This window comes from Vulpes lagopus, chromosome 4 (assembly GCF_018345385.1).
Source record: "Vulpes lagopus strain Blue_001 chromosome 4, ASM1834538v1, whole genome shotgun sequence".
Classification (NCBI taxonomy): Eukaryota; Metazoa; Chordata; class Mammalia; order Carnivora; family Canidae; genus Vulpes; species Vulpes lagopus.
The window spans coordinates 133527659-133541497 of NC_054827.1; the positions used below are offsets into that span (position 1 = coordinate 133527659).

The 13839-nt window shown below is 36.8% G+C and overlaps 1 protein-coding gene across 3 annotated transcripts in view; it reads right to left on the reverse strand.

The window, feature by feature from the left end:
* WDR19 (WD repeat domain 19) overlaps positions 1 to 13839 on the reverse strand; it is a 111704-nt gene that overhangs the window by 69852 nt on the left and 28013 nt on the right. For all 3 annotated transcript variants that reach the window (XM_041751393.1, XM_041751391.1, XM_041751392.1), the window contains exons 10-15: positions 11395 to 11465; positions 10795 to 10967; positions 10588 to 10702; positions 9598 to 9704; positions 8418 to 8540; positions 3390 to 3539 (exon numbers count right to left, since the gene is read on the reverse strand). In XM_041751393.1, the coding sequence (XP_041607327.1) occupies positions 3390 to 3539; positions 8418 to 8540; positions 9598 to 9704; positions 10588 to 10702; positions 10795 to 10967; positions 11395 to 11465 (739 nt within the window). The remainder of the gene's footprint in view (positions 1 to 3389; positions 3540 to 8417; positions 8541 to 9597; positions 9705 to 10587; positions 10703 to 10794; positions 10968 to 11394; positions 11466 to 13839) is intronic.

The window sequence follows — 13839 nt, forward strand, 5'->3', positions numbered from 1 at the left end:
GCAACCTCATTTAATTCTAACTCATACTATACAAGACAGGCATTCTTACTCCCATTTTGCAGATGAAGAGATTCAGCCACAAAGAAATTAGCCCAAAGATAGATAGCTAGGGGGGTGAGGACTTGAACCAGAAGGCAGTTTGGCTCTACAGTCTGCTTCTGACCACTGTGTTATACTGACCCTTGCTTTGTGCAGATGAGACAACCAATGTCACTCGACTGGTGGCAAAAGTCTTTTTTTTTTTATTAAGTTATTTTTATTTATTTATTTATTTATTTATTTATTTATTTATTTATTTTTTATTAAGTTATTTTTTAAAAAGATTTTATTTATTCATTCATGAGAGACACAGAGAAAGAGAGGCAGAGACACAGGCAAGGGAGAAGCAGGCTCCATGCAGGGAGCCCGACGCGGGACTTGATCCCGGGACTCCAGAATCACGCCTTGGGCTGAAGGCAGCGCTAAACTGCTGAGCCACCGGGCTGCCCCAAAAGTCTTTTTAAAAAGGCAACCATTTGTGAGTGCATATTACATGGCAGGCACTGTAGTAAAAGCTTTACGCACATCATCTTGTTAGTTTTTACACAGCAACCTACAGAGTAGATAGAGCTGCACCCATTTTATAAATGGTGAAACTGGGAACCCAATCAAGGTGAGAGCTCTGGAGGAAGCCACCCAGGGCTCATACCACGGATACCGTTTTCTGACTGTGTGACCTTGGACAAGGTATTTACCTTTTCTAACCTTAGTTTCTTCACCTTTTCTAAGCTTAGTTTCTTCTTAGTTTAAATGGCCAATAATATGATTATTTGTTGGGGTGCCTGGTGGCTTGGTCAGTAGAACATTGTGACTCTTGATCTTGGGATTATGAGCTTGAGTCCTAGACTGGGCATAAAGTTTACTTTAAAAAAATATGAGTATTTATCTCTGGGGCTGCTTTAAGAATTAAGAGATAATTTATACAGTTAAGGAGTACTCAGCACAAAAATATTAGTTGTAATTATTACTAATCTTAAATCCAGGTCTGTTCGCCTGTCTTCAAAGTCCACGCACTTAACTACTACACTCTACATATTATGAACTTCCTGTAATACACAGCAAATCATCCTTAATGGGCTTCTGGAGTGTGACGCGGTACAAGGCTGTTTTATTAGGGTGTTTGTAGGGAAAAAGTCATCTCTCCCAATTCTACGGTACCCCATCAGTCACAGGGTGGGACAGCTGGTTGAATAAATATACATATGAAGGGAAGTGGCAAGGACATGTAAAACTTGACAGAGGAACAGCAGCCATCAGAATAGATACACATTTTCACATATGTACGCCACAGGAGCAATGTTTCTCTCAAATTTGTTGAAATGGAGTAGTAAAGTAAGCTGCAGGAGTAACAGACTTTGACAGGGTGAGTGATCAGATCAGATCAAATGCACAGCCCTCCGGGCTGGAGTCCAAAGGCCCTCGGTGGTGGGAAAGGCTCCGCACAAGCCTGCTGTTCCCTGCCCTGCCCAGCTCGCCTTCCCTGTAGAAAGACTGTCTGGTGTCATTTAAAAGAGGAATTCACTCCTGTACTCCCCTTGGACATCTTGCCCACAACCGCCTAAGAGTCTAACCCAGCAGGGAGATCTTCATTTGGATAAAAGCGAACACCGCCCAAGGGCTGGGTTAGGGAGAGTCAGTCTTTTGTGTGGATGTTGTTTTACCCAGACTCTTTTTTTCCTTAACATGTAACTAAGCTGCAGGTTAGAGTTGAAGATGGGAGTGGGAATGGGAGGAAACAGTGAGATAGTTCTGGAACTTAAGGGGTTTAAGGGTAGTAAAGCAAAACAGAGGCAGGGCTTTCACTAACACCTGCTAAATAGCTACCAGATGCCTGATCATGTGTTTAGAAAAACCAACTCAGGGGATCCCTGGGTGGCTCAACGGTTTAGGGCCTGCCTTCGGCCCAGGACGTGAACCTGGAGTCCCGGGATCGAGGCCCACGCCAGGCTCCCTGCATGGAGCCTGCTTCTCCCTCTGCCCGTGTCTCTGCTCGCCTGCGCGCTCTCTCTCTCTCTCATGAATAAATAAAATCTTTAAAAATATAAAATCTTTAGAAAAACCAACTCACTGAAACCTCATGGCAACTCCATGAGGAAGGTCATGTAGCCTCTTTAACAGAAATTATCTAGGAAAGGAGAACCGTAAAAGGAGAAAGAAAAATGTGTCAATTCATTTAGACTGCTTTAGCTTTTCGCCCTTCCCCTAGCAGCCAGACCCCAGTTCTAACTTGGACTCTTGTCAGATCCCCGATTTCCCCACCTGCTTTCACAGGACCCTCAGCAGCAGCTTCCCTCTGTGGTGAACCCACGCAGGGGAGCCAGGCAGCTGGAATAACAGCCCTGTTACAGAAAGGGGATCTGTACAAGAGGAATTTCTGGGTCAAGAAGAAAGAACTCAGGGTTATCCTTCTCTTGAGGTCATTTTCCCTCATTTGTTTTATGACTGGGAGAGGAATGGGGTGAACAAGAACTGGCATATTGGGAATTTTGCCTAGATAATCCAGGTGCTCCTGTAGAAACCGGTTATATTTATCAAAGATAAAAAGAAGAGAAAAAAAAGAAAAAATTAAAGGAAGAAGAAGAAGAAGGACAAACAGGAAGGAAGGAAAGGAAGAGAGAGAAAAGGAAGGCAGGCAGGCAGGGAGGCTGGCTCAGTATCTTGTGAAGTGGCCAGTGAGGGGAAAGTGGTCTTCATCAAGTGGCTACTAAGGCAAGGGGAACAATTATTAGGATGCATCTCAGAGCAACTGTAGTCTCTGTGAACTGTGACCAAGAACATGCTAAATCATTAACTGGGTATCAAAAGTAAATGAAAAATTCAAGTACAACAAATGATGTAAAAAACTATCTCCTTCTAACCTATTTTTGAAAAAGTTAAGGATCTATAAAAATAAGAGTAACTGATTCTAAAAAGGGCCCATCTGTTTTTTATTATCTTATACAAAAATACCTTTTCTTTGTGTTTAGGATTATTAAGGCAAAAGGAAAATCAAGTGAGGTGGGCAGAGAGGAGTCCTTGCCTTCTCAAGCTTATTGCACACCTGGAGAGAAAAGTCATGCACATCAAGATGTACTGTAATACTGTGCAGTAAATAAGGTTAAAGCAGTACAGAATATAACTATTTTTCCATTTAAAAAATCCTTCTGGGACTGACACTATGAAAAACTATAGAATAATGGAGAAAGTTTTCTTGATGTAAATAGTTGTGAAAATGGATCACAAACACTATAAAGTACTACGATCCTTGAACTGTTTAAGAAAAAATTATTTTATATATAATATATATTAAAATACTTTTGCATATCACATTTAAAAAAAATGAATGCTTAAAAAAAATCTCCCAGACTTACTGGACAGTAGACAAATCCATCACTTTTTTCATCAATGAAAACTAATCTGGTCCCATTTGGGTCAGGAAAAATCTTTTTCACGCTGACAGGATGTCGATAATCATTAACAAACTGCCAGTCTTCAATGTAGAAATACTGAATAACACCAGTCTAAAAAAAAAAAAACCCAGTAACAGACATATAAGGTTGTCAAGAAAATACTGTAAGCATTTAAACATACTTCCAATTTTAAGAGAAAATATACCGTATTTTTCATGAAGTCTAAAATAATATTTATTACATGTAGAGGTATAGACCCAAGAAAATGAGTGAGAATGTACATCTGATTCAACAATTAGTTCTAACATTCTTAGTGATATTAAAGCATAACTGATTTTCAGATTTTCATTTTACAGGAAATATCCTTACTGTTTAAGAATAGCTTTCCAAATCATGCTATTTTTAAACATTTTTGCTGTTAAGACAAATTAGAAAATTAAACAAAACCATCTGATGCAATCAATTGTATTTCTATATATTAGCAATGAACTATAGATACCAAAATTTAGAAATATATTACCATTTATAATCATTTAAAAATGAAATATTTAGGTATAAATATTAGCAAAACTTGCATAGAATTTGCATGCTAAAAACTATATAACACTGATGGAAAAAATCAAAGAAGATCTAAATAAATGGAGAGGTGTACTGTATTCATGGATTGGAAGACTCACCACAATAAACATGTTAATTAATTCTCTCTGATATACAGGTTTACTATAATTCCAATTCAAATCTTAAGACTTTTTTTATAGATAGAAACAAGATTATTCTAAAATTTATATGAAATGGCAAAGGAACTAGAATAAAGCAATTTTGAATAAAAAAAGAATAAGGTGGGAAAATTAGTCTATTCCATTTCAAGACTTCTTTTTTTTTGTTCTGCTACAGTAATCAAAACTGTGTAGTATGGATGAAGGGACAGACACATAGATCACTGGAACAGAATAAATAAGCCCAGAATAGACCCACCCAGATATCCCCAGAGATTATTTTCCCTTTTTTAAAGATGTCTGCATTTTAATAAAAAAAAAAAAGCATACTGAAGTATAACTCACATACCATGTAATTCACCCACATAAAATGTACAACTCCATGTTTTTTTGTATTTTCACAGAGTTGCATACTTGATCACAATTCATTTAAAGATATTTTATCACTTCAAAAAGAAACCCCATTTAGTAGTCTTTCCTTAATCTCCCCAACCCCCCTCCCACTCCCCTGCCACCCTGCAGTCTTAGGCAACCACTAATCTACTTTTCATCTCCATAGATTTGCCAATTCTGGACATTTCATATACATGGTATCATACAGTATGTGGCCTTTTCTGATTGTCTTCTTTTACTTAACATGATGTTTTCAAGGTTCGTCTATGTTGCAGTATATATCAGTATTTTATTCCTTTTTGCTGCCAAACAATAGTCTATTGTACAGATATGCTATATATTGTTTACTTATCAGTTGATGGACATTTGGGTTGTTTCCAGCTTTTGATTATTGTAAATAATTTTGCTATGAATACTGGTATACAAATTCTTGTGTGAAAAAACAAAAACAAAAACAAAAAACAAATTCTTGTGTGGGCATATATCTTCATTTCTCTGACAAAAAGGGGGACTGGTATACCAAAAACTCGAAAACACTAAGAGAAATTAAAACCTAAATTAATGGAGATAAAACCTAAATTAATGGAGATATATACCTTGTTCATTGGTGAGTAGATTTTGTTAAGATGGCAACTGATCTATAAGTTCAACATGATCCCTTTAAAATTCCCAACAGGCTTTTTGTAAAAATTGACAAGCTTATCACAAGTTCAAATGGGAATGCAAAGTACTGAGAATAGCCAAAACAACTTTGAGAAAGGAGCTCAAAATTGGAGGGCTAATGCTACCTGATTTCAAGACTTATTATAAAGGTACAGTACTTAAAACAGGGTGATAGTGTTATAAACACAAACACACATATCAATGGAATGAGCAATTCCAGAAAAACATCCACACATTTATGGACAATTGATTTTTGACAAAAGTACAAAGAGGAGTGAGTGGAGGAAGGACAGTCTTTTCAACAAATGGTGCTAAAACAATTGGAATATCTATAAACAAAAAAATAAACTTTGATCTATAACTCACAGCATAAATAAAAATTAACTCAAAATGGATCATAGACCTAAATATAAAACATAAAGCTATAAAGCTTACAGATGAAAACACAGGAGAAAAACTTTGTGACCTTGGGTTAGATTACTTAGATATGATACCAGAAGCATGATCTGTAAAAAACAAATTAGTAAATTGACTTCATCAAAATTTTTAAAAATGTCTTCTCTTTAAAGACACTGTTAAGAGAATGAAAAGACCACTGATACACTGGGAAAAAAATACTTGCAAAGCATGTATCTGATAAAGGACTTGAATCTAGAATATATAAAGAATTCTCAAAAAATCAATAATAAGAAAACAATCCAATTAAGAAATGGCCAAAGAAATTTGAACAGACACTTCACCAAAGATATACAGAGAACAAACAAGCATGTGAAAAGATGCTGGTGGGGGTAGGGAAGGAAAAAAAGAAAGAAAAGATGCTTCACATGAGTCCATTAGGGAAAAGCAAATTAAAATCACAGTTAAGATTTCATTCAGTACACACTTAAGAGTGGCTGAAATTAAAAAGACTGACCATATCAAATGTTCGTGAGGATGTAGAGGAATTGGAACATCCACACAGTTGATGGGAATGTAAAATGGTACAAGCAATTTAGAGAATAGTCTGTCAGTTTCTTAAAAACTTAAACATACACATGCCATATGATGTAGTCATTCTACTTCTTAGTATTTATCCAAAAGAAAAGAAAACACATGCCCATGCAAAGACTTGAACATGAATGTTTATTGCAGCTTTATTTGTAAATACCCCATACTGGAAACAATCCAGGCTGGAAACAACCCCAAACTGAAAATAGCCCCCAATGTCCATCCTTGGGTTCATGGTTAAGTCAATTTTAAGTGTATTCTATAAAATGCAAAAAAGAAAAAGTAATCAATAATTGATACACACAAGAGAAATAAGCCTCAAAATAATGATCCTGGATAAAAGAAGGCAAATAGAAAGAAGTACATACTCTGATTCCATTTACATAAAACTAGAAAACAGAAACTCACTTATAGTGACCTCAGAGGGGGCGGGACAGGAAGGAGGAATCATAAAGGGGCATGAGAAAACTTTTGGCAATGATGAATACGTTCACTATTTTGATTAAGTTGATGGTGTTTCGCAGGTATATACACATCAAAATTGTTATATAATTGTAGACTTTAAATAGTGCAGTTTGTTGTATATTAATAACTTGATAAAACTTTAAAGACATATTTTCAGAATTACTCAAGAAAGAGACTGAGATAAATGCTGACTTACAGACTATAACACTTCAAGGTTTTTTTTTTTTTTTTTTTGAGAGAGAGAGAGAGACAGACAGACACAGGCAGAGGGAGAAGCAGGCTTCATGCAGGGAGCCTGATGTGGGACTCGATCCCAGGTCTCCAGGATCATGCCCCGGGCTGAAGGCAGCACTAAACCGCTAAGCCACCGAGGCTGCCCTTGAGTTCTTTTTAAAAAAATTTATTTATTCATGAGAGACACAGGGAGAGAGGCAGAGACGTAGGCAGAGACAGAACCAGGCTCCTCCTCCTCCTAGGGAGCCTGATGCGGGACTCGATCCCAGGACCCCAGGATCATGACCTGAGCCAAAGGTAGATGCTCAACCACTGAGCCACCCAGTCATCCCACACTTTGAGTTCTTATTTCAAAATGCCATGTGGAATAGTGGTTCAAGTATCACATTTGTCACAAACTTACTAACTGCTTAATCTTCACTTTTCTTCAGTCTCTAAAACTTCTCTGCTTATTTTATAAAACTAATAAGATAAAATAAGTGAGATTAAGGCTTTACAAACTGTTATGTTATCATACAAATGTATTATATTTACTATTATTTACCATATCCCTTACCACTTAATTTGACACATGAAACCTACCCTATTGGTATATATTAGTAAAAAGATTATTATTTTATGTCGAACTTAAATTTAAAGTCTCTCTTATGGCAATAAACATGTTTTAAAACATGCTTTTAAAAAAAAAGTTTAATGTGAGAAAATGAAGCATTTGAAACTGTGAATAATTGTTTTTCTAATGCGGAAAATAGTGCCCTTCCTACCACCTATACTAAATTCTTTTAGAGACTGAACAAGATAATAGGCATGATATGCTCTGAAAACATTTACAAATGTAAGATGCTACTACTAGAATGTTCATCTAGCTAGCTTACTATGTAGAGGTATAGGGTACTGGTAACTCAAAAGACCAAAAGCCAGGGAGTGGCATCTGGGTGGGTCAGTCAGTTAAGTGTCCAACTCCTGATTTTTGCTCGCATCGTGATCTCAGGGTTGTGAGACTGAGCCCTGCATTGGGCTCCACACTGAGCCTGGTGCCTCCTTACGATTCTCTTTCTCCCTCTCCCTCTGCCCAACCTCCAATTCTCTCTTTTTCAACACAATCCCCAAAAGATCAAAGTAGGATTCTCAATATTCAATTTTACTATTCATTAAATGCCTACTAAATGTAGGCCCTGGAGATCTAAAGCTGAATAAGCTATCTTATGTTCATCATCAAATTAAATTAGCATCTAGATAAGGAAAATGAGGCTTGGAAGGGGTTAAGTAGCACCTAGCAAGTAATAAAACTGGCATTTGAGCCCAGATTTTCCAAACTCCAAAGTCTGCTCTTTTTACTCTGCCGTCAGAATTGTTTATAGTCAAAAGCACTTGATACTAGCAAATTATGTGATCTATATGCTGGGCTGTACATAAGTGTGTACGTACTGTACATAGCAATTTAACATAATGTATACAATACACATATATATATTACAAAGTAAAAATTAGAAATTCCCCCATGTTCTATATCAAAGAAGCCAATACCTACATCTGTACCATAGATGAGGAAATCACTAGTTAAGGCATGGCATAAAATACGGCACTTATCATCCACTGCTGGGAAAAGCCGAGTCTCACGTTCTTCTTGAGCATCCAAGATCTCACTTTCTATCTAAAACATAAAGAATCAGAGTATCTTATAGATTTGAGTAAAGTGGGTCCACACCATCTTGGGAGATAGGGGAAGGTCCTCTCCTGAAGTTCAATTAAACATTCAGACTCCTCAGGCTACCAGTCTAATGAGAAAGACATCAGACAGGGATCACAGCTTGCCAGCCGGGCAGCATTAAACATCCCTCTTCGGTGGGAATAATCTTTGTGGGAGGCTCTACAGTGGTCTAGTAGCTATTCTCTGGCTTCCCAGAAGCAAAGAGCCAAGAAATAGATGTAGGAGATGCCCTTGGTTAGAAGCCAGTATCTTCTTTTTTAAAGTCTCTATTTCTTTTTTTATGCTAGATCCTTTTTTGAAAGTTTAAATTCAATTAATTAACATATTATTAGTTTCAGAGGTGGAGATTAGTGATTCATCAGTTTTATATAATACCCAGTGCTCATTACATCACGTGCCCACCTTAGTTCATCACCCAGTTACCCCACCCCCCGTCCCTCTCCCCGCCTCCCCTCCCACAACCTTCATTTTATTTCCTATGATTAAGAGTCTCAATGGTTTGTCTCAGGAGCCACTATCTTTTGAACAATTTAACCAGCACAGTTTCAAGGATTCCCTGTAAGTGATATGCCCAAATATATAAGTCAATTCATTTCAGGAAGCTCAGACATAGAACTTTCCAATCAGTTTTTAATTTTCTACTAGATGCATTTTCCAACTGGGTCATTTTTACCATGGCAATATTGTGAGTAGCATAGTTGAAACTTTGTTGGCTTTCTTGGAAAAGAATAAGAAAATTAATTGAACATCTCATCCAGAAGGGCAAAGAGTTCTGTTAGTCCTTTTTTGTATATTTTTTTATTGGAGTTCGATTTGCCAACATATAGCATAACACCCAGTGCTCATCCCGTCAACACAATTGATTTTCTAGCTAGTCTGTATGTGGTTGCTTCCTGACCAATGTTCTTGGTAATATGACATTAAGCTGTTCATTATCATCACTAAACCGGGTCATCCATCAAGAGTCCTGAGGGCTCCAGGACATCAAAATTATACTTACCAAATGCAACTGGACTTTGCCTTCAAAAAGTGCAGCAGCATAGTCAGAATGAAGGCAAACACTGGCAACTGTCCCCAGATACTCCACATCTTTCAATTTTTTAACAGCTGTAGCAATAAAAAAACATACATGTAAAAATATAATTACAAAGATTTGCAAATAATTTTTAAATGAGTGCATTTTTTAAATGAGTGCATTTTTAAGGATATTCTAAATCTAAAATTTTTATTTTAGCCACTGTAAAGAAAATCTTAGTTGTTACATAAATTTGCCTTCAGGAATTCCATAATGAATCACATGAAACAAAGTAGTAGAAAATAAAATTACACGTGAAACAACCAAAAGTTTCCACTTTAGTGACAATAAGCTTAATGGAGGCTAAATCTCCAGCTTGTTCTACTCCTAAGGGATATCTGACCTCCAGTGGGGAGAAGAAAAAGCAAGGCTCCCTTCAGATGCTAGTGGTCATTACCTCAAGAATAAAAGGAATAGGGAGGAACTCAATTACCTGACCAAGGAGTGCCTAGGAAGGACATTGTGCAAAAGTGGGTCACGTCATTTTATTTCATTTAGTTTTCCTCATGACCCCTTACGTGTAGAAGAATCCTAATATTCTGGACGGAGTCTTCTAAATCAAGGCTCAGAGAAGTAAAGAATTTATCTAGTCACCTAGCTAGCTACAAGAGGCAGCTGGGGAATTTAAACTCAGGGCCTAATTCCTAAGGTCATACTCTGCCCACTATACCATGCTGTATTCACTACAAAGGTAAAGAATAAGATCTTTCCAAAAATTATGCAAAATTTTTATTTTATTTTTATTTTTATTTTTATTTTTTTTATGCAAAATTTTTAGAGGATTCACAAAACTGTTTAAGCTTAAGAAAGAGACAGCTGAAGGAAAAGAGTGAAAGACACGGTGCTTCCCAAACAGTAACAGAATTTAAATGCTAAGTAAGAAAGTAAGAAAACGACAGCTGGATTGATACTTGCCATTCTCTCCGAGGACATAAAACCAAGCCCGATTATTCATTCCCACGGCCAGATGATAAAGCCCTACTGCTACAAAATTGGGTTCCACGTCAACAGAAACTGTGATTGGCAGCTCCTATAATACAGAAAAAGCACAGTAGCAAATCAACTGCTACAACTGTTTTGATTTTCCTAATAAATCAAATCAAAATAACACCATGATCATACTCCTTCAACAGGGTTGGCTACGGTGACTTCAAGGAGGGAGGTGAGGTACGCGATCCTTGTGCTGCAGGCATCCCCGAGTATGGGAAGCTTGGTCAGGAAAACATGCAGAGAGCCCCTTTGGGTAGACAATGCCAGCAACTGGCCATCATCTGTCCAGGACAACGTGCCCAAACCTGAAATATTTGACAGAATCAAGGATTAATAAAACACAAGTTATATTGGTGCAAATAAGCAAGTATTTTCATGTAAGCTGCAGACATAAAAATCTTCAAGTGCTATCTTTAATAGGTTAGTCTATACAAAGTAAAAATTCACCACGGGCAGGTATGCATGTGAACAGGAGCACTGATTCATTCAGTAGTGGATCAAAGGGAAAGAGTGTAAGAATTTAGGTTTTATAACTGAAACTGAGATTAAATTTGGATCAAAGTGGACTTACAGTCTTCTATAATTACTAAAATAAGTAAGTTCTTTCAGGGAACTCTAATGAAGGGTGTTAGTTTTATTCCTCCTATGATTAATGTAAATCAAATAATAATAAACACATTGCTCTGTCACTGCAGTGATAAAATGTCACTCTAGCTTCAGAAAAATCAGTACCTTTATTTTCATCGTCCAGGTTGATTATAGCATACATGTCTTTCAGTTCTGCCAAGTCATGAATTTTAATACTGAAAAATGAAAAAATATGTATATTGTAAATACAGGTGTTAAATAAAATAGTTTTCATTCACAAAAAATTGTACGCTACAGAACAAGTCAGTGTTCTCCAAAAAGGGATATATGTAGGATAGATAATCTATTGGGTTGAGGTAAGAAAAATAATAGAATTTCTGTAATTTATTTTATCTTTAAAAGAAATCTCTTAGGGGTGTGGTGGATGTGCCTGGTTTAATTCTCTGATTTGTAGTTTCAGGAACAAAGAGGCTGAAGTTGCCCTGAAAAAAGTATGAGTAGGAAAACATTCTCCCTAGCTGTTAGAGGAAAAAGGTTTCTTTTTGCAATGTGCTCCCCCCCATCACCCTGACTTTCTTCATACAAAAAGTAATGAGGTATAGCAGAAAGAGCATTCGATTTGGAATCACAAGACATAGGTCAAAAACTCTGAAAAATTGGGGGCATTTTACTGCATAGGGTCACAGGGAAGATAGGTTAGCCAAAGAAAGCTGTGTAGCAGCACAATGTTGGCACCTAATGGCTATATCTTTCTTCCTGGTCTTAACACCCTCCTCCCTTCTGCCCTCCCAGAGCTTTTCCCCTTAATATTTTCTCTCATTGTTTTCATTTAACTTTTTATTTTGAATATATAATTATATATATTTGAATATATAATTATATATATTTGAATATAATTATGAATCTGTATGCAACTATAAGAAATAATACAGAGATCATACATACCCTCCACCTTTCCCTCAAATGGTAACATCTTGAAAAACTATAGAATAATATTATAATGAAAATACTGACATTGATATAATCCACTGACCTTTTTCAGCTGTCCCAAGTTTTACCTGTATTCACCATGTGTGTGTGTGTGTGTGTGTTTAGTAGTTCTATGCAATTTTATCACATGCAAGATTCCTGAGATCCACACCACAGGATATAGAATAGTTCCATCACCACAAGGATCCCTTGTGTTGTCCTTTTATAAACACACTTAACCTCCTGCCTACCTACCCTAGCCCCGTCCTTAACCCCTAGCCACCACTAATCCATTCTCCTTTTCCATAACTTTATCATTTCAGCAATATTACATAAACGGAATCATACAGTATGCAGCATTTTGTGACTGGCATTTTTCACTCAGCACCCTTGTTGTATCAATAGTTTGTTCCTTCTAAATTTTTTTTTTTTTTAATTTATGAGCAACAGAGAAAGAGAGAGGCAGAGACACAGGCAGAGGGAGAAGCAGGCTCCATGGAGGGAGCCCGACATGGGACTCAATCCCAGGTCTCCAGGATTAGGCCCTGGGCTGAAGGCGGCGCTAAACCGCTGAGCCACCTGGGCTGCCCTAGTTTGTTCCTTTTAATGGTTGAGTACTATTCCATCATATAGATATACCAGTTGAACCACTCACCCACTGAAGGGCATCTGGATTGTTCCTAGTTTTTTACTATTACAAATAAAGCTGCTGTGAACACTCATATTCAGGTTCTTCTGGAAATAGAAGCTTTTATGTTTCTGAGAAAAATGGCTAGGAGTGAAATTGCTGGGTCATACGATAATTGAATGTTCAGTTTGTTTAAGAAATTGCCAAACTATTTGAGTGATCTAGGTTCTCCTCATCCTTCCCAGCATTTGATGTTATCACTGTTTTTAATATACTAATACTGTGTGTTTCTCTGTTTATTTCTGTCTTTTTAAATTTCATTCAGCAGCATTTTGGAATTTTCAGCACACAGATCCTGTATATGTTAAGTGTATATCTAAATATTTCATTTTCTTTGGAGTGATTAAAAATGGTGGTATTTTTAAAAAAATGGTGTATTTTTTATTTGGTTTCCACATACTTGTTAACATATAGAAATGTGACTGATTTTTGTATGTTGATCTTACATCCTGAAATCTTGCTGCACACTCTCTCGTTTTAGTTCTAGATGTTTCTTGTTTGTAGATTCCTTGAGATTTTCTACACAAGCAACCAGGTCATCTGCAAATAGAGATGGTTTTACTTTTCTCTTTCCAATCTGGATGTGGCTTATTTCTTTTTCCTGTCTTACTGCAGTGGCTAGAACTTCTAATATTAGGTTGCATTAGAGTAGTGAGAGTAGGTATCCTTGTCTTGTTCCCAATCTTAGGGGGCAAGCACTCAGTCTTTTTCACTATTAAGTTTGATGTTCGCTATAGGTTTTTTATAGACATTTTTTATCAAGTTGAGGTAATTCCCCTCCATCCCTTACTGAGAATTTTTATCATGAATGGGTGTTGGATTTTTTAAGACTGTTTCTGTATGTCATCTGATATATTCAGATGGTTCTTCAGCTGTTGATAGAGTAACTTCATTGATTTTTGAATGTAAATAAGCCTTGTGTACTTGGAATA